The sequence below is a fragment of the Bos javanicus genome, chromosome 22, assembly GCF_032452875.1.
Source record: "Bos javanicus breed banteng chromosome 22, ARS-OSU_banteng_1.0, whole genome shotgun sequence".
Lineage (NCBI taxonomy): Eukaryota > Metazoa > Chordata > Mammalia > Artiodactyla > Bovidae > Bos > Bos javanicus.
In genome coordinates this window covers 57,291,681-57,316,887 of record NC_083889.1, presented here as the reverse complement: position 1 = coordinate 57,316,887, position 25,207 = coordinate 57,291,681, and the positions used below count along the sequence as shown (strand labels likewise).

The following is a 25,207-nucleotide window of genomic DNA, read 5'->3' as shown; positions in this document are numbered from 1 at the left end:
ACGAAGGAAACTGCAGACAACATGAAAAGACAACACTCAGAATGGGGGACAATATCTGAAACAAGGAAACTGAGAATAGATTAACTTCCAAAATATACAAACAGCTCACTGAGTTCAGTTTCAAGAAAAATTGTGTTATTCAGACGCTCCGTCATGTAGGACTCTTTGCAACCCTGGACTGGAGTACACCAGGCTTCGCTGTCCTTCACTATCTCCTGGAGTTTGCTCAACTCATGTCCATTGAGTCGGTGATGCCATCCAATCATCTCATCCTCTGTCACCCCTTCTCCTCTTGCCCTCAATGTTTCCCAGCATCAGGGTCATTTCCAATGAGCTGGCTCTTCACATCAGGGGGCGAAAGTATTGGAGCTTCAGCATGTATCCTTCTAATGCATATTCAGGGTTGATTTCCTTTAGGATTGACTGATTTGATCTCCTTGGAGTCCAAGGGACTCCCAGGAGTCTTCTCCAACACCACAGTTCAAAAGCATCAATTACTTGGCACTTAGCCTTCTTTATGGTCCAACTCTCACATCCATACATGACTACTGGAAAAACCATAGCTTTGACTAGACGGACTTCGGTCAACAAACTGATGTCTCTGCTTTTTAACATGCTGTCTTGGTTGGTCTTAGCTTTTCTCCTAAGGAGCGTCTTTTAATTTCATGGCTGCAGTCACCATTCACAGTAATTCTGGAGCCCAAGAAAATAAAGTCTGTCACTGTTTCCATGTCCCTGTCTGCCATGAGGTGATGTGACTGGATACAATGATCTTAAGTTTTTTGAATGTTGAAACTTTAGCCAGCTTTTTTTTTTACTCTCTTCTTTTCACCGTCATCAAGAGGCTCTTTAGTTCTTCTTTGCTTTCTGCCATTAGGGTGGTGTCACCTGCATATCTGTGGTTACTGATACTTCTTCCAGATATCTTGATTCCAACCTAAGCTTTACCCAGCTTGTCATTTCACATGATGTACTTTGCATATGAGTTAAATAAGCAGGGTGACAATATACAGCCTTGACATACTCCTTTCCCAATTTGGAACCAGTCACTTGTTCCATGTAAGGTTCTGTTGCTTCTTGACCTGTATACAGGTTTCTCAGGAGATAGGTACGGTGGTCTGGTATTTCCATCTTTTTCAGAATTATCCACAGTTTGTTGTGATCCACACAGTCAAAGCCTTTAGCCAATGAAACAGAAGTAGATGTTTTTCTGGAATTCCCTTGCTTTTTCTATGATCCAGTAGATGTTGGAAATTTGATCTTTGGTTCCCCTGCCTTTCCCAAACCCAGCTTGTACATCTGCAAGTTCTCGGTTCAGGTACTGTTGAAGCCTACCTCGAAGGATTTAGAGCATTGCTTTGCTAGCATATAAAATGTGCATAATTGTGCAATAGTTTGAACATTCTTTGGCACTGCCCTTCTTTGAGACTGGAATGAAAACGGACCTTTTCCAGTCCTGTGGCCAGTGCTGAGTTTCCAAATTCACTGTCATACTGAGTGCAGCACTTTAACAGCATCATCTTTTAGGAATTGAAATAGCTCAGCTGGAATTCCATCACCTCCACTAGCTTGGTTTGTAGTAGTGCTTCCTAAGGCCCACTTGACTTCACACTCCAGGATGTCTGGCTCTAGGTGAGTGATCACACCATTGTGGTTATCCAGGCCATTAAGACCTTTTTTGTACAGTTCTTCTGTATACTTTCTGTGTATTCTTGCCACCTCTTCTTACTATCTTCTGCTTCTGTTCGGTCCATACTGTCCATACATATCGTGCCCACCCCTGCATGGAATGTCCCCTTCAGTTCAGTTGCTCAGTTGTGTCCAACTCTTTGCAACCCCTTGGACCGCAGCACGCCAGGCCTCCCTGTCCATCACCAACTCCTGGAGTTCACTCAAACTCACGTCGATCGAGTCAGTGATGCCATCCAACCATCTCATCCTCTGTTGTCCCCTTCTCCGGCCTTCAATCTTTCCCAGCATTGGGGTCTTTTCAAATGAGTCAGTTCTTCGCATCAGGTGGCCCAAAGTATTGGAGTTTCAGCTTCAGCATCAGTCCTTCCAATGAACACCCAGGACTGATCTCCTTTAGGATGGACTGGTTGGACTGCAATGTCCCTTGTTCCCTTGGTATCTCTAATTTTCTTCGAGATCTCTAGTCTTTCCCATTCTATTGTTTTCCTCTATTTCTTTGCACTCTTCTCTTGAGAAGGCTTTCTTATCTCTCCTTGCTATTCTTTGTAACTCTGTATTCAGATGGGTATCTTTCCTTTTCTCTTTTGCTTCTCTTCTATTCTCAGCTATTTGTAAGGCCTCCTCAGACAAATATTTTGCTTTTTTGCATTTTTGATCACTGCCTCCTGTACAATGTTAAGAACCTCTACCTACAGTCCTTCAGGCACTCTGTTTATCAGATCCAATCCCTTGAATCCATTACTTCCACTGTATAATCATAAGGGATTCGATTTAGGTCATACCTGAATGGCCTAGTGGTTTTCCCTAGCTTCTTCAATTTAAGTCTGAATTCTGCAGTAAGGAGTTCATGATCTGAACCACAGTCAGCTCAAGAAAAAAGGCAATCTAATACAAAAAAATGGGGGAAGACTAAATGGACATCTCTCCAAAGAAGAGATACAGATAACCAACAAACACATGAAAATATGATCAACATCGCTCACTATTAGAGAAATGTAAATGAAAAAACCTCAATAAGGTATCACTTCACAGGGTCAGAAAGGCCACAATCAAAAATTCGACAAAGAATAAATGCTGGAGAGGGTGCACAGAAAAGGAACACCCTTGCACTGTGGGTGGGAATGTAAACTGCTACAGCCATCATGAACAATGGTATGGACACCCCTTAAAACAGGTAGGGATAAAACTACCATAGGACCAAGTAATCCCACTACTGGGCATATACCCTGAGAAAACAATAATTCAGAAAGACACCTGTATCCCAATTATCTATGTCCATTTCCAATAGACAGGACATGGAAGCAACCTAGATGTGTGTCAACACGTGAACAGATAAAGAAGTTGTGCTACAGATATACCATGGGACACTGAAAGTGGAAGTCACTCGGTCGTGTCCGACTCTTTGTGACCCCATGAACTATACAGTCCATGGAATTCTCCAGGCCAGAATACTGGAGTGGGTAGCCTTTCCCTTCTCCAGGGGATCGTCCCAACCCAGGGATCGAACGCTGGTCTCCCGCACTGCAGACGGATTCTTCACCAGCTGAGCCACAAAGGAAGCCCACCAAGGGATATTACTCAGCCATAAGGAACGGATTTGATTCAGTTCCAGGGACGTGGTTGAACCTAGAGCCTCTCAGACAGAGTGAAGAAGTCAGAAAAACAAATATTGTATTTGGTGCATCTATATGGTATCTTCACTTTCACTTTTCACTTTCATGCATTGGAGAAGGAAATGGCAACCCACTCCAGTGTTCTTGCCTGGAGAATCCCAGGGACAGGGAGCCTGGCGGGCTGCCGTTTATGGGGTCGCACAGAGTTGGACACGACTGAAGTGACTTAGCATATGGTATCTAGGAAAATGGTATCGATGAACCTATTTTCAGGGCAGGAATAAGACCCAGAAGTAGAGAAGGGACTTGTGGACTCAGCAGAGGAAGGACTGGGTGGGACAAATTGAGAGTTCAGTTCAGTCGCTCAATCATGTCCAGCTCTTTGCGACCCCATGAACTGCAGCACGCCAGGCCTCCCTGTCCATCACCAACTCCCGGAATTCACCCAAACTCACGCCCATCAAATCAGTGATGCCATCCAACCATCTCATCCTCTGTCGTCCCTTCTCCTCCTGCCCCCAATCCCTCCCAGCATCAGGGTCTTTTCCAATGAGTCAACTCTTCACATGAGGTGGCCAAAGTCCTGGAGTTTCAGCTTTAGCATCATTCCTTCCAATGAACACCCAGGACTGATCTCCTTCAGAATGGACTGGTTGGATCTCCTTGCAGTCCAAGGGACTCTAAGGAGTCTTCGTGGCATGGAAATACACACATGACCATGTGTAAAATGCACAGTGATGCATAGTTACTGTGTAACAGGGGCTTATCCTGGTGAGCCGTGATGACCCAGAGGGGTGGGGGTTGGTGGGACAGAGGTTCAGGATGGAGGGGGTATATACACATATATGGTTGACTGACACTTTGTATGGCAAAAACCAACACAAAATTGTAAAGCAAACATACTCCAGTTAAAGAATGAAATAATTATGAAAAATAAAAAAATAAGTTTCTGACACATTTTCTAAAATAATGAAAATAAAACCAAAAATAAAACTTGAACCTAATTAAAAGGTTTGCCCAACAAAGGAAGCTACACACAAAATGGTAAAGACAACACACTCAGAATCAGAGACAATATTTTAAAGGAAGCAGCCGACATCTGATTACCTTCTAAAATATATAGTTTCTGGAGCTCAATGTCAACAAACAAGAATAAAAATCCATTCAAAACACATGCAGAATACCTAAATGGACATCTCTCCAAAGACATACAGATGGGCAACCAACACATGAAATGTCGTTCAACATCACTCATTATTAGAGAAATGCAAATGAAAACTTCAATGAGATATCATCTCAGAGAGTCAGAACTGCCATCATCAAAAATTCTACAAAGAATAAATGCTGGAGAGGCTGTGGAGAAAAGGGACCCCTCTTGCACTGTTGGTGGGAATGCAAACTGCTACAGCCACTATGGACAACAGTGTGGATATTCCTTTAAAAGTAGGGACAGACTACCACGTTATGCGCCACCCATTACAGGGCACAGACCCCAAGAAAACCGCGATTCAAAGAGACACGTGTATCCCCAAAGTTCACCGCAGCAGGATTTTCGATAGCCAGGACACAGAAGCAACCTAGATGCTCATCCACAGATGAATGGATAAGGACGTGTGGTACACATATCAGTGTGGTGCTCAGTCGTGTCCGACTCTTTGTGACCCCATGAACTGCAGCACACAGGCCTCCCTGTCCAGCACCAACTCCCAGAGCTTGCTCACACTCATGTCCGTCGAGCTGGTGGTACATATATACCGTGGAATGGTACTCAGCCATACAAAGGAAGGAATAAGAGTCAGATCTAGTGAGGAAGATGATCCTAAAGCCTGTTAAACACAGTGATGTCAGAAAACAAATATATTGATGCACATGCATGGATTTCAAAAACGGTAGTTATGAACCCATTAGCAGGTCAGTAATACAGAGGCAGACATAGTGCACATTCTTCTGGATACAGTGGGAAAAGGAGAGGTTGGGATGAACTGAAAGTAGTACTGAAATACATAAGTAAAATGGATAGCCATGGGAATTTGCTTTATGAGCCGTGGAGACCAGCCTGGTATTTTCTGACAACCTAGAGGGGTAGGATGGCATGGGAGGTGCCAAGGAGGTTCAAGAGGGAGGGCACATATGCATACCTATGGCTGATTCATGTTGATGTATGGCAGAAACCAACACAGTATGGTAAAGCAGTTATCCTCCAATTAAAAAAAAAAAAAAAATACCATCACCCAGCAGTCTCACTACTGGGCATCTACCTTGAGAAAACCGTAATTTAAAAAGCACATGTACCTCAACGTTCACCACAGCACTATTTGTGGCAGCCAGGACACGTAAGCAACTTAGATGTCTGTGGACAGACGAATGGATAAAGAAGTCGTGGTACATATATACAATGGAATATTACTCAGCGATAAAAAGGATGGAAGTTGAGTCAGTTTTAGGGAGGTGGATGAACCTAGAGCCTCTTATACAGAGTGAAGTAAGTCAGAAAGAGAAAAACAAATATCATATCAGTTCAGTTCAGTCACTCAGTCGTGTCCGACTCTTTGCGACCCCATGAATCGCAGCACACCAGGCCTCCCTGTCCATCACCAACTCCCAGAGTTCACTCAAACTCATGTGCATCGAGTCAGTGATGCCATCCAGCCATCTCATCCTCTGTTGTCCCCTTCTCCTCCTGCCCCAATCCCTCCCAGCATCAGGGTCTTTTCCAATGAGTCACATCAAGTGGCCAAAGTATTGGAGTTTCAGCTTCAGCATCAGTCCTTCCAACGAACACCCAGGATTGATCTCCTTCATAATGGACAGGTTGGATCTCCTTGCAGTCCAAGGGACTCTCAAGAGTCTTCTCCAACACCACAGTTCAAAAGCATCAACTCTTCGGCACTCAGCTTTCTTTATAGTCCAACGCTCACATCCATCCATGACTACTGGAAAAACCATAGCTTTGACTAGACGGACTTTTGTTGGCAAAGTAATGTCTCTGCTTTTTAATATGCTGTCTAGGCTGGTGACAGTTTTTCTTCCAAGGAGCAAGCGCCTTTAAATTCCTGGCTGCAGTCACCATCTGCAGTGATTTCATCAGTGTCTAAGGACATCATCAGTGTCTAAGGAGATGTCTTAAACAATAGAAATAAGACTACCATGTCTCAGCAATCCCACTCCTTGGCACATACCCTGCCAAAAACGTAATTCAAAAAGACACACATAGGCCTTTCTGGTGGTACAGGGGATAAGAAACCTCCTGCCAATGCAGGCGACACAGATTTGATCCCTGGCTGGGGAAGAGTCCACATGATTCGCAGCGATGAGGCCCCTGAGCCACCACCACCGAGCCCTTGCTCTGGAGCTGGTGAGCCGCGACTGCTGAACCTGTGTTCCTGGAGCCTCTGCTCCACAACGAGAAGCCGCCGAAATGACAAGTCCACGCAGCGCAACAAAGACTAGCCCCACCCACTGCAAACTGCATGAAGCCCGCACACCACAACAAAGACTCCGTGTGGCCAAAAATATAAAATAAATTCTAAAAAAAGACACATGCAACCCCATGTTCATTGAGGCACTACTTACAATGGCTAGGACATGGAAGCAACCTGGATGTCCACAGAGGGATGAATGGATAAAGACAAGTGGTACATTTATACAATGTAACAGTCCTCAGCCATAAAAAGTAGCAAGTTTGAGTCAGCTGAAATAATGTTTAACCCAGAGCCTGTTCCACCCAGTGAAGTTAGAAACAGCATATATTAATGTATACATTTGGAATCTAGAAAAATGGGACTGATGAACCTACTGCAGGGCCGGAACCCAGGCTCAGACGCGGAGAGCGGACTGTGGACACATGGGGGGCAAGCTGACCGACTAGCGCCGACATTACAGACTACCCTGAGTGAAACACGACGAGCAGGAAGCGGCTGCGTAACTCAGGGGGCTCAGCCCTGAGCGCTGGGTGACCCAGAGGGCCGGGATGCGGGGTGGGCGCGAGGCTTAGGAGGGAGGGGCTACATGAGCACACACGACTGACGGATTCAGGATGCTGTACCGCAGAAACGGACACAACGCTGTGAGGCAACTACACTCCAGTAAAATACAGTAAAAATAAACACACGAAAACACGTTAGAGACTTCATCCCTGGGACTGACACGAATACGTATCCGAGCATAATGGCTCCTTGGCAGGGGCAACATGACCCCTGCTCGAGTCAACAGTTAAGCCAGAGGCAGCCTGGCTCCTTCCCCCATCTAGTCCCTACACAGTTGCTGTTGTAGTTCTCCCTGGACACACCACCACCGTCACCTCACAGAGGGAAACAGCTCAAGGGAGCCTGTTACTTGATTTTGCTCCATCCTGCAGCCGGAACAAAAGCCCCAGTAAGGCCTTGCCTGAATCTCCTGTCAGGCCTCTAGCCAACCTCTACTGCTTGGGGAAAGCCAAGCACCCTGGTCCGTATTACCCCTTACGGTTTCTATTCCCACTCTTGCCACACCTTTGCAAATCATCCCTTGATTAAAGGCGCCCCAAATGACCCGAATTTCAACGCACCCTCTGCTTCCTGCTGCCGCCCTGCCCCCACACCAGAACATGAACAGGTGTAAGCGGCACTCAGGAGAGGAGCCTGCCTGGCTTTACCACGTCCCAGCAAGTCACTGCTCTGCACCTCAGCATTTATGTCAGCACGGTGGAGGCAGGACAAGCAGTCCACACAGGAGCTTGCAGTCTATTCTCAAGAAAAGGACAGGAGCAACAGAGAGCCTGACTGTTTGACATCTGCTTGGGCAGATGTCCAAAACTGGCGCAGAATCCAAAGTTAAAACAAAAGCAATGACAATTAATAAAGCTAGGGAAACAAAAAACTGCAAAAAGAAAAATAAAAAATAATCACCGTACTCTGACTCAACTGTGTATAGTGTTTACAGTCATAGTGACTTAACAGTGAATTCAGGCAAGAGATTCAGGCAAGGCCTTACTGGGGCTTTTGTTCCGGCTGCAGGATGGAGCAAAATCAAGTAACAGTGAATTTATTCGAAATTCTTAAATGACTGTTGGGAGGAGGTGGGGCTGTCGAGCAGCATGCACTGTGGAGTCCCATAGCAAGGCCACAGACGCAACCCTGGTCACCTCCAGAACTGACTGAGCCCATAGTGACCGTTGCCATAAGCACCCAACCCATCTAAACCAGCCAGCTCCCTGATCCCACACTAGGTACAAATATCCACCCTAACCAATCACCTAATGTCACCCTTCTGGCAGGAATTTTCTGTCTTGAGACTATAAAAATCGGCTACTAAGCCTGCATTGGCTCTCCCTGGTTGGTCAGGGGTCGGCCCTCTGTGCCTGCAGTGCCCTCATTATCTCTGCTCTTTGTTCTTAATAAACTCCTTTCTGAAACACTGTCTGGAAATTCTTTTCCAACTCACACTCAACATGCATGTGTTGGGGTGGGGAATGGCAGTGCTGCTGGGAGAGCTAAATCCTTGCCTTCTAAAGTAGCAGGTCAATCGATAAAGCCTAAAGCTAAGAAAATAAAAGGAGCTAACTATGGTATTTATATGGCGGTAAAACACTTCGCTAATCAAATGGTTAGAGTTGAAAAGTAGTTGCCTCTGGGAGGAAGCGGAAGCAGAGTACTAACTACCATAATAAGCTTTGGAGACCATCACAGCTCACAGGACTGGACTTTCCCGGACTCAGGACCCCTCTCCTCAATTCCCACCCCACAGCAGAAGATGGCCACGTAGCAAAACTGTTTACAAACAAATCAGGGCACATCTGTGTCAGAGCTTCTCGCACCCGGAACTACTAGGACAACATTCAGCAGGCCTATGTAACAGTTCCTGCTGGAGCATGGCGTGGAGGGTAATAACAAAAGGTACCTTCAGTTCGCACCTGGGCACTTCCACTCGAATGCTGGCAGCAACCCCAGAGGGTGGGGTTTTTACATCAAGAAAACATGTCAGGGATCCAACCCAGGCACCCTGCACTGGAAGCACCGAGTCTTAGCCACTGGACCACCAGGAAGTTCACGTGCCCCAACTAAAGATCCTGCAGGCCGAAACAAAGATCGAAGATCCTGCAGGCTGCCACTAAGACCCAGTGCAGCCTAATGAACAAATGTTTAAAAAAAAAAAAAGTCCAAAAAGTAAAAGGTCCTTGGTCACATGACCAGTAAGCCACAGACTCAGGGCCGTGAGCATTGGGCTCCAGTCATTATCAAATTCACCTGGACCCCACAGCACAGGGCTGAACACAGAACCTGATAAATGCCAGCAGCTGTTACTACTCCCGTTGCATCGTGAGGGCAAGAACACCTGGCAGAAGTGAGGTGGAACAGCTCAGACACCAAATAAGGCGGCTCCCCACACACCCAGCGCACAGCCTGAGACTCACTAGCCAAGGCTGTGCTGACCACTGGCACCTGAAACGGAGGGACAGCTGAAGTGCCCAGGGCAAAGGCCAGTGGGCCTACAAAGAGCAAGTCTGCCAGGCTAAAACCTCAATACCAGTGAAACAACGCAAGCCTTTATCACTAGGAACACAGGCTGTTTGGCTACTGTTTACCTAAAGAATATTAAAATATTTGAGCATGCAAGTATGAGCAGGTCTATTCTGACTGACTGGTCTTTTTAAAAAATATACGTATTTATTTGGCTGCCCTGGGTCTTAGCTGCAGCAAGTGGGATCTACTTCCCTGACCAAGGATTGAACGCTGGGCCCCCTTCATTGGGAGTACTGAGTTTTAGCCACTGGACTACTAAGGAAGTCCTAGAATTCCCCAGCTGACCATTTAAAACACCAGAGACTTACACAAAAAGCTGAAATTCAGGCTTCTTGACAAGTCAGAGATTCTCCATGGGGCCCACCTAGCTAACATGTGGCCAAGCAGTGAATGACCCCCTGAGACAGGGCAGTATTTCACTTTACTGCAGGTCCATCCACACTGTGTCCCTCCTTTGCTGTACCTGTCTGGCCTCTGCCCTGGGACTCCTGGTGTGGATAGAAGGATTCAAAGTCAGTTATGCAGGCGATCTGGAGCCCATTCAGCCCTATGACCGAGTCTTCCAGGAAGCCCTCATAACCAGCTGACCCCACACAAGTAGGTCCAAGTTCCTAGGTTCACCTGTGGAAGCAAACACAGCTAGGGGGTAGCTTCTGGCTCTCCTGAACAGCCCTGCACTGAAGAACCCCGCCCCCAGAGTGGGGGGGACCACCCTCCACAGGGAGCTGCTCTCCAGTCAGAGTCTGATCCATCCCACATACCCAGGCCCAAAGTTTCTGAAAAACAGGAATTGCACTCCCAGCACACATCGCGGGGCGGCATGAGCAGGCACTCGGTAAATTTATATCTAACACCTGAGAAGCCCAGAGCACTGTCGGCTGCCTCAAGGTCCAGTTCAAACCTTTCATTTGCAAGCTTCCCTTCCAATGAACCCCGACTCTGCTGCGGGCTGAAGAGCATCAAGGAGTCGGGGGTGCAGGGGCGAAGTGGGTAAAGGGAGGCTGCAGAGCTGGCACGGGCAGTCCCTTCATTTATAAGGGTGATGAGTCCGGACGTTCCTAGTGGTCCGGTGGTGGAGCAAGGGGCGCGGGCGCCATCCCTGGTCGGGAAGAAAGATCCCACACGCTGCAGCGCATCTAAGCCCGGGCGCGCACAGCCGGTGGTCCACAACCAGAGAAGCCGGCGCAATGAGTAGCCCCTGCTCGGGTAACAAAAGAAAGCTCCCCCGCTCCCCCCGCGGCAACTGAAGACCAGCACAGCCCAAAATTAAAAAACAACAACAACGGTGAGGAGACCTTGGAGAAGAAGCACTTTCAGAGCTGCCCCTCACCAGCCTGCAGGAGGGTGTGCCTGGCCGAGCCGGTGCCTCACCGTCTCGCGCTCCCTCATCCCTGGGCCGAGAGGAACACTGCGGTGAACAGCAAACGGGCTTAGACAGCACGCGGAGCATTCAGACACCGCGCTGCACGCCTGAGGGCTCCGGCTCTACCAAGGCCAGCGGCGGCAACCTCTCCCAGCGCACCCCCACCTCAGCCCTGGGACACAGGTGTCCCCCCAGTCGGGACACTGAGGAAACACAACTCGCCCGGAGCCCGCGAGTGCAAGGAGAGCCGGGACGCCAGCGGCTCGGTGGCCCCGGGCTGGGCTCCATCCACCCCGCCCCTCACCCAGCCCGGCCCAGGGTCCCCTTCTGCTGTGGGACCTGGAGCAGCTGCCCGTCTGCGCAGTGGGGCAGGCACAGTGGCGCCAGGTCTCCAGCGGGCTCGCAGGCGATTGGCGGGAGCAGGCAGCTCGGACTGACCTGGCGCCTTCGCCCAGCTCCCCGTGCGTGTTGTAGTTCACCGTCATAACCTTCACCGAGTCCTTGAACACCACGTCCCCCTGACTGAGGTACTGCAGGGTGCGGCGGATCGGAAAGCGGCCCTTCATGGGCATGGCGGCGGCGGAGTCGGGGCCGGATTGCCGGCCACGAGTCCAGAAGCGCGGAGAAGCGAGCACGGCCGACAGCTCCCCTGCTCCCAGCCGGCCGCCTCGCCTCAGCGCCGGCTTCCACTTCCCGCGCAGACTCACGGGAGAGGGAGGGTCGCTCCCGGCGGGCAGCACGCGCGCCGCGGAGCACCTTGGGACTTGTAGTCTTGGCTGGCGGGGCTCTCCTCAGGTGGCGGCGGCGTGGGCGGGGAGACGGCGCCTCTGCCTTACAGCCTTGGAACTCGTGGAACTTTAGGTTTTGATGCTCTGTGACTCGGTCCTTCTCCCTTCCGCCAAGGGAAAACATTTTATGTAGACTCAAACTCGGTCATTCGGACAACAAACTTAACAGGAGGAAGTAGTTCGGGAGAGCTGAGTTTGAATACCAAGGCGCCCAATAACTTTCTCTTCAACCTCAAGTCTGTCAGTTTTCCTCATTCAACTTCTCCAGCTTTACGGTGAAGGGCTAGGACTGCGCAATGTCTAACACTGACTTAAAAAACAAACAAAAAACAAAAACTGACTTGCGAAAGGCGGGGGGGGGAAAGGAATTGAGTATCTATCCACTTTCTAGTTCCATCACTTGAGAGCTCTGGATCTCTATTTCTTGAAAAGCAAAAGGTGGCTGAGAAGTACTCTTTCTGAGGTACTCTTATTGATCCGAATATGTCAGTTGTTCTTTACTTTTGAAGGACAGTTTTACCAGATACAGAAATACAGGTTGGGAATGGGGGGCAACTTTCAACACTTTAAATGTTTCACTCCACTCTCTTGCATGGTTTCTGAGTAGGAGGCAGCCGTCCTTTTTTTCCACTATGGGTAAGATAGTTTTTTCTTCTGGTTTCTTTCAAGATTTTCTTTATGTCTTTCGTTTATAGAGTTTGAATAAGGTATACCTAGGTGTATAGGTTATGACAATTATCACCTTTGTCATCACCCACACAAGTAGAATTCAAATTTAGGTATATGGGTGTGTGTGTGTGTGTGTGTGTGTGTGTAGACACATATATATTATATAACCTGCACACAGTATGTATTTCTAGCAAAATTAAATATCTAAGGTACTTGTCAATCCAGTGAAGTGCACCAGAATAAAATTTCTAGGCAAAAAGAAAAAAGAAAAAGAGAGAGAGAGATACCTAGTGTATGTTTTTGGTATTTATCCTGCTTGATGTTCTCGGAGCTTTCCTGGACTTGTAGTTTGGTGACTTCCATTCATTTTGGAAAATTCTTGGCCATTATTACTTAAAATATTTTTATTCTCTTTTTTTCCTCCTGGTATTCTGATTATGTATGTTTTACCTCTTCTGAAATTGTCCCATCGTTCTTAGATGTTCTGTGGGTTTGTTGTTGTTGTTTTCCATCCTTTTACCCATTTGCATTTCAGTAGGGAAATCTGCCAGTAAATTTGGAAAACGCAGCAGTGGCCACAGGACTGAAAAAGGTCAGTTTTCATTCCAATCCCAAAGAAAGGCAATGCCAAAGAATGCTCAAACTACCATACAAGTGTGCTCATTTCACATACTAGCAAGGTAATGCTCAAAATCCTCCAAGCTAGACTTCAATAGTATGTGAACTGTGAAGTTCCAGATGTACAAGCTAGATTTAGAAAGGGCCAAGGAACCAAACGTCAAATTGCCAGCATCCCCTGGATCATAGAAAAAGCAAGGAAATTCCAAAAAAAATCTACTTCTGCTTCATTTTCTATGTTAAAGCCTTTGACTGTGTGGATCATAAGAAACCTGTATGCAGGATAAAAAATGGCAGTTAGAACCAGACATGGAAAAACAACGAACTGGTTCAAAACTGGGAAAGGAGTATGTCAAGGCTGTATATAGTCAACTTGCTTGTTTAACTTATATGCAGAGTACATCATGTGAAAAATGCCAGGCTGGATGAATCACAAGTTGGAGTCAAGATTGACAGGAGAAATATCAACAATCTCAGATATGCAGATGATACCACTTTAATGGTAGAAAGTGAAAGTGAAGTCGCTCAGTCGTGTCTGACTCTTTGCAACCCCATGGACTGTAGCCCATCAAGGTCCTCCGTCCATGGAATTCTCCAGGCAAGAATACTGGAGTGGGTTGCCACTTCCTTCTCCAGGGGATCTTCCCGACCCAGGGATCGAACCCAGGTCTCCCGTATTGCAGGCAGACGCTTTATCCTCTGAGCCACTGAAGAGGAACTAAAAAGCCTCTTGATGAGGGTGAAAGAGGAGAGTGAAAAAGCTGGCTTAAAACTCAACATTCAAAAACTAAGATCATGGCATTTGGTCCCATCATTTCATGGCAAATAGGTGGGAAAAAAGTGGCAACAGTGACAGATTTTATTTTCCTGTGCTCCAAAATCACTGAGGATGGTGACTGCAGTCATGAAATATAAAGACACTTGCTCCTTGGAAGAAAAGCTATGAAAAACCTATACAGTGTTTTAAAAAGCAGAGACATCACTTTGCTGACAAAGGTCCATATAGTCAAAGCTATGGTTTTTCCAGTAGTCATGTACAGATCTGAGAGTTGTACCATAAGAAAGCTGAGCACCAAAGAATTGATGTTTTTGAATTGTGGTGCTAGAGAAGACTCTTGAGAGTCCCTTGGACTGCAAGGAGATCAAACCAGTCAGTCCTAAAGGAAAAGTGAAAGAGGAAGTCATTCAGTCATGTCTGACTCTTTGCAACCCCATAGACTATACAGTCCATGGAATTCTCCAGGCCAGACTACTGGAGTGGGTAGCCTTTCCCTTCTGCCGATCTTCCCAACCAGAGATCGAACCCAGGACGCCTGCATTGCAGGAGGATTCTTTACCAGCTGAGCCACAAGGGAAGCCCAAAATACTGGAGTGGGTAAGCCTATCCTTTCTCCAGTAGAAATCAACCCTGAATATTCATTGGAAGGACTGATGCTAAAGCTAAAGCTCCAATACTTTGGCCACATGATGCAGAGAGCTGACTCACTGGGAAAGACCCTGATGCTGGGAGAGACTGAGAACAGAAGAAGGGGGTGACAGAGGATGAGACGGTTGGATGGCATCACTGTCTCAATGGACATGAGTTGGAGCAAGCTCCGGGAGATAGGGAAGGACAGGGAAGTGTGGCATGCTGCAGTCCATGGGGTCACAGAGTCAGACACGACATAGCAACTGAACAACAAAGGAAGTCTCTGTGACCAACCTCCAGACTCACTGATTCTTTCCTTGGCTGTGTCCAGTCAACTGATTCTTTCCTTGGCTGTGTCCAATTAACTGATGTGCCCATCAGAAGCATTGTTAGTGTTTTTTATTTCTAGCATTTCCTTTCAATCTGTTTCCTTATCTCTGTTTCCATTACTCATCTCGTCTTGCATATTATTTACTTTTACCACTAGACTCTTTACCATATTAATCACTTAACTTTGCTATCTGGTAACTGCAACATCTGTCTAGTATCTGAATCTGGTTGTGATATATACTTGTCTTATCAGAGTGGGGTTTTTTCCCCTTACCTTTTTTTAGCACACTTAAAATTTTTTGTTGAAAGTCAGACATTATTGGCTGTATTAGGTAATAGGAACTGAGGTAAATAAGCCTCTATTATGAAGGGTTATGTTATTCTGGCTGGGACTTGAGCTGTTTAATGTTTGCTATAGCTGTAGGTGGCCAGAGGCTTCAACTCTTCTAGTGTCTTAGCTTTTGTCTCTTGTGACTTTGGGCTTCCCTAGAGAGAGTGTGCTTTGCACCTCATTCAGTTGTAGTCTACACTTATACTGGAGTTCTTTTGGTGTGGTGGTAAGGTGTAGGGGAAGGGAAGCATTCTATAATTTTATGGTGAAATCTCAGTATTTTAATGGATCAGTGTCCTTGGGCTGTGACCTTTGTAAGTGTTTCTTAATCCACCTCTGTGATAAAAAAAGAAATATATTTGGTCTTTGTTCCCAGCTCCTGGCCAGAGCTCCTATACAGGGAAGGCCAGAGAAGTGTGGCACGCTGCAGTCCATGGGGTCGAAGAGTCAGACACGACATAGCAACAGAACAACAAAGGAAAGTCTCTATGACCGACCTCCAGACTCACTGATTCTTTCCTTGAAAGTACCCTACAACTCAAAGTACCCTTCCTTGTAGGGTACTCTCCTGGTGGTCCAGTGCCTAGGACCCCACAGTCCCAATGCAGGGGTCTGGGTTCAATCCCTAGTTGGGAACTAGATCCCACATGCTTCAACTAAAGATCTGACATGCTACAAAGAAGCTCGAGGATCCCACGTGCTGCAACTAAGACCCAGCACAGCTAAATAAATAGAAAATTTAAAAACAAAACAAACAGGTAATACTCAGTGCCTGCTGTAGGTCAGACAGAATGTCAAGTATAGGGTATGGGTACCTCATTTAAACCTCCAAACAACTCCAGTTTACAGATCAAAGAGAGTGTGGTGAGGTTAAGCATGCTAAGGGTTACACCCCTGGGATTCCAGCCTAGGTCTGCCTGATTCCAAAACCCAAGCTTGCCCTGGCCTGCTTCGTGTACAGACACTCAGGTTTCTAACATTAGGGAGGACATTTCATCCACAGGAAGCACCTCTTCTGAACTTTAAGGTCAAAAGCTCTTCTGCCTTAAACTCTTCAGTAGCCTAGCAGGGTTTTCAAAAAGACTTCAGGACTTCCAGCTTCAGCTCAGAAACATTAAGTTTGATAGTTGTCACTCCTGTCCTTACATGAGAAAGCTGGGCAAACTGAAAGTCAGTGACTCTTCGGACCCCAGAGATCTGAGTTGGCAGGGCCGACTACCACCTAGAAACTTGGAGAGGTGAATGCAGAGGACAGCCAAGATCTGCTTACCTGCAGCAGAAGCCACTGGAGCCTCAGCTGGAACACGAGCTGAACAGCTGGAGGCTGAGTGTGGACTAGCATGCGAGTGGCAGCCTGAGGGACACCCTACACTCTCCTAAACATCACCTCCTCCAGGGTTAGTCCTGGGAGGTCTCAAAGGTCCAAGTGATGGCAACATCGAAGACCCACTCAGCAGCTTCCTCTCTCTTCCCGTTGCCCAATTCTGCTACCTTTGGGTAAGACACCTGTGTAAGACAGTTCATCAACACTGCAGGAATCACTGAACATAAGGGCAGAACTGGAACCCGTATTTATCCCTTGGGAAGACTCCTGGTTTTGTCTGGAGGCCATAACCACACGGGGATCACAGGAGCTGGGGCTGTTTTCTTGTACTCAGAATTCATTAACGAGAGGACTGGTATTATTAAGGAGATGACCAGATGTTATCTGGTAATTCTTGGTGTGCACAAACACACACACATACACACACACCCTCAACCGTGAATATCTTGTTATTTTATTTTTTTAAAAAGGTTCCAATACAAGGCCCCAGAGTAGTACATGCAAATCAATGACCCTCCAACTGTCGATGTCAGGTGACCAGCACAATCTACTACCACAGCCTGTGACCTATTAGAGACCAGCCTCTCACCTTGAGTCCCATCACCCATCTATGCCAACGTCCAGCCTCCCACATGGCTCTTGGTGACTCAGGTACATTTTAGTATCTGAACAAAAGAGACACATTGAGCAGCGAGTATAATGAGTAAGTGTCCTTAGTGTATTAGACAAGGGAAAATATAATCAAGGCATAAAAGGGAAAAGCTTCATTTGATGCCCGAATCCCCAGAGTCTCTTCCACACATGATCTGTGTCTAGGGACATCTGGCAACGATGGATCAAGGACTTGCTCATTTTCTGAAGCGATGGATGGAGCTGTCTGCACTGAAGGGATGTAGGACGAGTGAAGCACTGACATGAGGGAAGAACTTGAAGTTGTGGTTGTGGTTGTGGTTGCAATTCATAGGCCACTTTTTCCATGGTGCTCCCCCATCCCTGTAAATCCAACATTGTGCCCATCTTTGGGTCTATGAATTCTGGGAAATGGTACAACAGAGGGATAGAGAATTCTGACTCCAGTCATGTCTGTGATTACAGGAGAATGTAGCCATGGAGGAATTCAATCACATCAGAGGGTTTTAGTTTGGTTTAGTATATTCAGTGATTCTTTTTTAAATTTAAAAACATGTTTCTTATAGGTCTGGTTCTCAGTGCTCTTAAGTTACTAACAGATTGCTACCTGCAGCTGATTTCAGGGAAAGGGTATGTTTGCTAAACTAGTCTTAACTGAAACCACCAGCTAACTAAAAGAGATATATTCTCATTAGAAAAATAACTATGAGGGCAAGCAGCACTTGGCTCCGGAACTACCTGCTTTTTGGTGCAGAGAGCTTCCTTCTTCTCGGTCAGAGAGAAAGGACAGACCGAGCAGCGAGGAGCGTGCAGTCACCCTAAGTCCCTCAAGAGTAACAGCATGAAGAGCACTGACCTTGAGGGGTAAGGACATCTGTACCAGGCAGCATCTGAGATGCCTGACTGCCAGCTTCCCAAAACCATGACAATCAGCAAGGCTGGTAACTGGCTGACCTTAGTAACCCACTCACACTGCTTTACGAACAGGACCCAAACTCAAGAGGTCCTCCACACACGCTCCACCCACCCACTCCCCACTGCCAGGCTTCTTCATTCGGGAAGGTTCTGTACAGGACCTCTTCATTCAGCCCAAAGAGCCAGCAGGGGCTAAAGAAATGTGAATAGTGTCAACACAAATTCAGATTACTGTTACACCACAGTATCTTTTCAGACATTCCCAAGATCAACAGGGGTCTTCCCAGAATGAGACAAAATAAATTTCAGCCCTTACACCAGTAACCAGGGACCATAAGAGCCAGAGTTAGTTATGGGTATAAAGTGACTAGTGGTGAGTTATTGTTCATTATTTAACCAGCGTAACTGCAGCAACTCTACCCAGAGCTGAGCACACTTGGGTATCTGATGTCAGATGTCAGTTAAGGGTCATGTTCCTGTAAACCTAAGCACCAAAGCGAAATTCACAATTTCCCTTTTTGCCCTTAACTGGTGAAGAGTTCAAGTACTGCGGTTCTACCAGAATGATCCTGGGTTGTGCCTCCTGCAAACATTTTACTTTTATTTATTTTTTTTGGCCACACCACACCCCTTGCAGGATCTTAGTTCCCTGACCAGGGATTAAACCCATGCCCTCAGCAATGAAAGCTCGGAGTCTTAACCACTGGACTGCCAGGGAATTCCCCATTTAATTTCTTACTACTACTAAACGTAGGTGAGAGAGTATCTCACCAGTGCCCACGGTCAGCACAAGATGACCTGCAAGACAAAAAGGCTCATTGACGACCCTTGGAAGTTATTGTCATTGACCTTCTGACTCAGGGGACTTCAGCTCTTCTGACAAGGTTTCATGAGGGCTTCCTGACCACCATCTCCTAAGCTATAGCCTGGGCCCTTTGAAAAAGCCCAGATCAGAGTAACTGTGCCAAAGCTCTAGAGGACGCTTTCTCCGGGTACAGAAAATTGTCCCAGTGGTCATTCAATTCCACAGAGCAACACTTGGACAGAGACTCTGCTCCCAAAGTATACTACTTCTATCAGCCAAAAAGTTAAAAACTGCTGTTCTCTAAAAAGCTCATGAACAGACTCACAGTGATAACCCTGCACTGGGAGATTAACTTCCTGAAAGAGAGAAATAAGAACTGAAAGGAAGAGGGCAAGAGACCGTGAGGAAACCTCACCCCCATCACCCCTCTAAAGAGGGGCTTTCCTGGGTCTACACTGTTGCCTCCACAGCGAGACCGTCCCCGGCCATCACACAGGACATGCCCAGGAGGGCAGTGGAAGTCCCAGGCAAAAGAACATAGTCTAATGGGACAGACTTCCGCCAAAACCGAGTAAGATGTAAAGAGCTCTATGCTGTGTGTCTTGGCTAAAGGAAGAGCCCTATAAAAGGCTGCCCTCTAACACTGCAAACTGACCGACACCGGGCAGGAGCGAATGCGGGCACAAGGTGTACACGGAAGCCATTTCTGCCCACGGCCCAACAGACCCGCACTTGTGACACCTCGGCAGTGAAGATTTCACGTCCCTTCTACAGGGAAAACCCAATTATTAAAAAAAATTCAGGAAGAGCAGCAAATGCATGCTGGTTCTCCCTGTTGTCGTTCCCATTTTATTATTCAGCTGTCACAGGAAAAGCTCCCAAGTGTACAGCACCAAATAGCCAATTCCTCCACCCTAACCTTGCAGGCACCTTAAACTCCACCTTCCCCCTCCATGCTCCGCCCCCAGCCCGCCCGCCCGGCCAGGTCAGTCGGTGCCCCCCTTCTGTCTGGCCAGGGTGCGCCTCAGCTCCCTCAAGTTCTCGGTCAGCACCTCCACCTCGTCCAGGCGGCCGCACTGCTTGGCGTCGAAGATGTACGCCTTGATGTTGTCGATCTGCTGGAGCAGCAGCTCCTCCTCGATGGGCTCGGCGCCCTCCTGCCCACCGTCGCTCTCCTCCTCAAAGGGGTTGGTGCAGGGGGCCTCCTCGAAGGGGTTGCCAGGGACAGGGGGGGATGCGGGTGTCCTCGGCGGGTGCTCATCTTCCTCCTCGAAGGGGTTGGGGGCGGGGCCGTCTGGCTTAGTGAAGGGATTCCCCGCCACAGCATCCTCTTCATCCTCTTCCTCAAAAGGGTTGTACTCTCTGAGCACACAGGCTGGCGGGCCAAGGGAAGGCTCTGGAGCAGGAGGGTTGGCCGTGTCCTCAGCTGAGGGGCTGGCGAGGTCTTCTTCCTCATCGAAGGGATTCAGGGAGGGCGCCTCACTGCGAGGCGACGCGGTGCTTTGGGGCAGGAACTCCTGGCCCAGGGCTGGGGGCCCAGACCACCCTCGGAAGGGCTCGGGAGCTGAGCTGGGTGGAGAGGTCTTGGTGGCAGTGCCGCTCTGAGCTGGGGAAGAGCCCAGATCCAAAGCATGAGCGAGGTGCGTGCGTGGCTCCCTGCTCGGCTCCAGCTGAAAAGGCCTGATCTCCCGGAAGTCCAGGGACCGAGTCCGCGTGTGCAGAGAGGCCGCCTGGCCCTGCTCGCGCTCCCGCTCCCGCTCCCGCAGCACCTGCAGCTGCTCCCGCTGCAGGTCCTCCTCCTCGGCCTGCCTGCGGGACAGCGCGATGGCCTTCTCGGTCTGCTGCTGGTCGTACTCGTCCTGCAGCTGGCGCAGGTTCTCCTGCAGCGTGCGCACTTCATCCGTCCGGCCCGCGGCCTTGGCCTGCCGGATAAAGGACGTGATGTTGTGGATCTGCTGCAGGAGGGGGTCCGGGTCCTCGCTCTGCCTCTGGCCTTCCGACAGCGGGAGCCAGCCCTCAGCCTTTCTCAGCGGGGCAGGACCCCTGCGAGGGGGCGCCACCTCCCCGTTGGTCGCGCGGGACGCCAGGTCACTCCGCCTCTCCTCAAGCCTCCGCTGGGATTCCAGGGCAGCCTGGGAAGACACCAAAGCCAAAAAGAAACACGGTCACCAGGCCAACAGCCACACTGCCGGCCACCACTGTGGCCACGCCATGCCCATTCCAGTGAGACCCCAATTCCCCACCTCAGGACTATGATATCCAGCTGCTAAAATCAAGCCATGATTTTTCAAAATTAAAATAACAACAGTAAGTTAAGAGGTAAGCGTTCCTCCATCTCACATTCACTGGCTAAACACTTACCTTAAACCTCTGAGGTCTATTACCACTCATCTACACTGGACTCTCACACAATCTTAAACACACATATTATTCTCTGCTTAATACTGCATGTTCCAAAGTGTTCTAAGAACTCCCTGGTGTCTGGGTCATCTGCAGCCCGTACCGTGGGGAGGACTGCCAGTCTCCATGGTATTCTAGACAAGAGAAAATCAGCAGAACCTCTGAAAGAAAAATAGGATCTGGGGGAGAAAAAGTTACTTTGATTTCTAAAATGCAAGAGGCCAGAACAGAAGGAAAACACAAACCAGAGCGAGTGAGAGGTTCTGACTTAACGACAACCTCATGGGACCTCCTGGGAGCCTGTGGAGGCCTCTGTGCTCATGGAGCCGCGCGGAAGAAGCCGGGTGCCAGCGTCCCCTGCCTCGCTCACCTGCCTCTCCAGGATCCTCTTCCGCTCCATCTCCTGCTTCCTTTTCTGTTTCAGTTCCTCAAACTGCTCTTTGGTTGGCAGTGACATCAGACCAAGCAACTTTTCCTGTAGGGGGTCACGGACAATTTTACACTTAAACCCTTTTCAGGGGGGAAAAAAATGAATCTGAAGTTCCCTAGTGAGAGCCCGCTGAAGCTACGTCACATCGGTCTCAGACAGTCACCCTAACAAGCAGAGCAGGGAAGGACCTAACCCTGAAATCAGGTCCATGCCAGCTTCCTTATGGAGGGCCAGCCTTTTCATTAGATGATCAACACCAGACATCCCGGTTACTTGCTGTCTCAGTGAGGCCTTTTCCTGCCCTCCCTGTCTATTAGCACATCTGTAAGCTACCGTCTGAGCCCCACCCCCATGCCCTCCTTCCATTTCTCCCCAGCACTTTCCACCCTCTTAAACCATATATTCGGTTCTTTCTCATCCATCCCCTCTCTATAATATAAGCTCTATGAGAACGGGAAGGTCTATCAGGACATCCAGCACCTAAAACTGCCTGGGCCGCAGCAGGCACCCACCGACGACTATGGAATACAGTCATCCATCAGAAGCAGGAGGGGCCTCGCTCTGCAGGATGGTGTCAGGTAACTAACCCAACAGCACATGTACATCTCCGTCAGGAGCCGCACAGGCGACTGTGACTCTCACAAGGGCTTTCTGAGGTCGAGACGACTCAGATGCAGCCTCCCAGGTGGAGTGAGCCCTTGAACAATCACCTGTCTCCTCCAGACCAAGAGCCCAGGGAGAGCCCCCAGGAGCTTATCCCAAGGAGAAAATGCTCTGTGCAAGCAGGTCCACCAGGCACTCCTCACAGCAGCGGAGAAATGGGAGCCCATCAGATGCCCAGGGACAGGGGAACAGTTACATAAAGGGTAGTGAGCACACCCAGAGCAGGGTCTATGTCACTTTCTTTTGACATGCAGATTTTTCTCTAGATGTGGCTGACACACGTGTAACCCTAAAGAGCAGTAAGTGTACGAACAGAGAACAAGCAAGCCATGGGCCCCGTCCACCCTCTGAGTGGTGGAGAGTGGCGGCTTTACCTGCACAAACAGTGTGGCCGAGTATCTGATCATCCTCTGCAGCCGCAGCGTGTTCGGATGTGGCGGCGGGTCCTGCTTCATGTCTAAGGTTAAGATCTTCTTACTGCATGAGAACAAACACGTCGCTGTAAGAGGCATGGCCAGCCTCAGAAACACGGGTGAAGAGTCCCCAGTCGCCAGGCTTGCATGCCGGCAAGGTATGACGAGAAATGGGCTCCAGGCTCCCCTGAAACGTCCTTGCAAGTGAAGCCCGTTTCTTACCTGCTGGCTGTACCTGAGGCCTCAAACAAGCACAGGGCGAACGACAAACACCCAGCCACCGAGGGCCATGACCGGTGCAGCAGGGGAGCCCTGTGCTTAGTTTAGCATTCTGCTGTCACTGCCTCACAAGCCTCCTTTTTGTATTTATTTCTGTATTTGGCTGCATCAGGTCCTGGTTGCTGCTGCAGGCTCTCGGGTGCGACACACAGACTTCTCTTCAGTTGTGGGGCGAGGGCTCAGTAGTTGCAGTACCCGGGCTTGGCTGCCCCGTGGTATGTGGAATCTCAGTTCCTCGATCAGGGATTGAACCCACATCGGAAGGTGGATTCCTAACCACGGGACCACCAGGGAAGTCCCTTACAATTCTGAACTTGGATCAAGGACCTGCATTTTCACTTTGCATCTGATCCTGCAACCTCTGTCTTGCATGTCCAGATGGACAAGGGTTCCGCATCTCTGTTTTCTGAATCACAGTACTTCCTATACCGCAAAGGGCTGAGCTAACCCCAAAAGCCAATCCACAGTTAAAAACAGTAGCTGGGAAGTCCCTGGTGGTTCAGTAAGACTTGGCCACTTTCACTGCCGCACGCCTGGTTCTGGTCCCTGGTTGGGGAAATAAAATCCCACAAGCCACACAGTGCAGCCAAAAAAAAAAGCAGTGGTCAAACTGAAGAAAGAGTCTGGACTCCATCCTGGTTCCAGCACTTTCGCTAGCTGGGGTGCACTCTTGCACCTATGAAATGGGGGTGTTAATCTCTACGTCACAGGGTAACTGTGGCAGAACACAAGAGCCACCCTGTGTGGAAGCAGCCCGTGACCGACACACAGCTGACGCCAACCGGCTCCTATTCCTTTAACAATCTTGAACGGTAAACTCCTCAAGCAAGTTACCGAGACGCACTGAGGGCCTGAGCTGGCAGCCCCCTCAGCCTCCTCCTCACACACACCCCCGATCACCAGGACCAGGTAAGCTAGGTCTGCTGGCCGCCCACCACCCGGTAAACCCAGCACATCCTCCACTTAAGCCAACAGGTAGGAACAGCACCTAACAGACCTTACCTTAACGCGTCTATTAGCTCATACACTTTCTGCACTTCCACTCGAAGGTCACCGGCATGTTCCAGACTGTAGGTTGTCTCTCCAGCACTAGGGAGAAATAATGCAGATGTTTGATCTAGGTTTCACGGCACTGAATGGAGAGTGTGGCGTAAAAGGACTCTACAGGTTTAAGGCCTCACAGAGAGAGGGATAGTTAATTCTCTTCAAGTCATTTTAGACTCCCCCGCCATGTGGCTCTGCTGGTAAAGAATCCACCTGCAATGCGGAAGACCTGGGTTCAATCCCTGGGTTGGGAAGATCCCCTGGCAAAGGGAAAGGCTACCCACTCCAGTATTCTGGCCTGGCGCATTCCATGGACAGTATAGTCCGTGGGTCGCAAAGAATCAGACACGACTGAGCGACTTTCACTGTCACTTTCATATAATGCAATGCTCGTTCCTTTTCAAAATGTGAGTGTTAATTAACCAGAAGTCGCTTTTAATTTGCTGATGCCGTGGGAAAACCAGTGCCGAGGCCTATGACGGCCAGCTCCTAAGCTCGTTGTCAAAATAAGCAGGACTGACCCTGCTTCAGCCTAACACTTTCCCGGAACGACTTCTGTGCATCTAGGAAGAGGGATGAGTTGCTTACCCCACACCAGAGGAGAAGGCACTTTTCTTTCCTCAAAGACCACCCAGAGAGCAGAGGAGGGGACATCAGAAAAGGCCAGTGGGGGCTTATCAGTCTCAGAGGAACAACGTGGTTATCATGTGGTCTCAGAATTTCATTTACGAGGCTGCCACTCCCACCAGGCAGCTTCCCTGGTGGCTCAGTGGTAAAGAATCTGCCTGCCAAGGAGGAGACCTAGATTCGATCCCTGGAGCAAGAGGATCCCCTGGAGAAGGAAATGGCAACCCACTCCAGTATTCTTGCCTGGGAAATCACAGTCCATGGGGTGGAAAAGAGTCAGACATCACTTAGCAACTAAGCGCGCACACACACTCCCACCAGAGTGCTGAATTCCAAGTGCAGTGATGATGGTTTTTCATTTTTAT

At 48.7% G+C, this 25,207-nt stretch overlaps 2 protein-coding genes across 9 annotated transcripts in view; both read right to left on the bottom strand.

Moving 5' to 3' along the window:
- Positions 1–11,877, bottom strand: part of MRPS25 (mitochondrial ribosomal protein S25) — a 45,204-nt gene extending 33,327 nt beyond the window's left edge. The window contains exon 1 of the mRNA XM_061397226.1: positions 11,607–11,877. Within this exon, the coding sequence (XP_061253210.1) occupies positions 11,607–11,740 (134 nt within the window). The 5' untranslated portion in view covers positions 11,741–11,877. The remainder of the gene's footprint in view (positions 1–11,606) is intronic.
- Positions 11,878–17,069: 5,192 nt separating this feature from the next.
- RBSN (rabenosyn, RAB effector) overlaps positions 17,070–25,207 on the bottom strand; it is a 44,689-nt gene continuing 36,551 nt past the window's right edge. For all 8 annotated transcript variants that reach the window (XM_061397203.1, XM_061397204.1, XM_061397202.1 and 5 more), the window contains 4 exons: positions 24,174–24,260; positions 22,854–22,956; positions 21,757–21,861; positions 17,070–21,118 (listed from right to left, as the gene is read on the bottom strand). In XM_061397203.1, the coding sequence (XP_061253187.1) occupies positions 19,973–21,118; positions 21,757–21,861; positions 22,854–22,956; positions 24,174–24,260 (1,441 nt within the window). In that variant the 3' untranslated portion in view covers positions 17,070–19,972. The remainder of the gene's footprint in view (positions 21,119–21,756; positions 21,862–22,853; positions 22,957–24,173; positions 24,261–25,207) is intronic.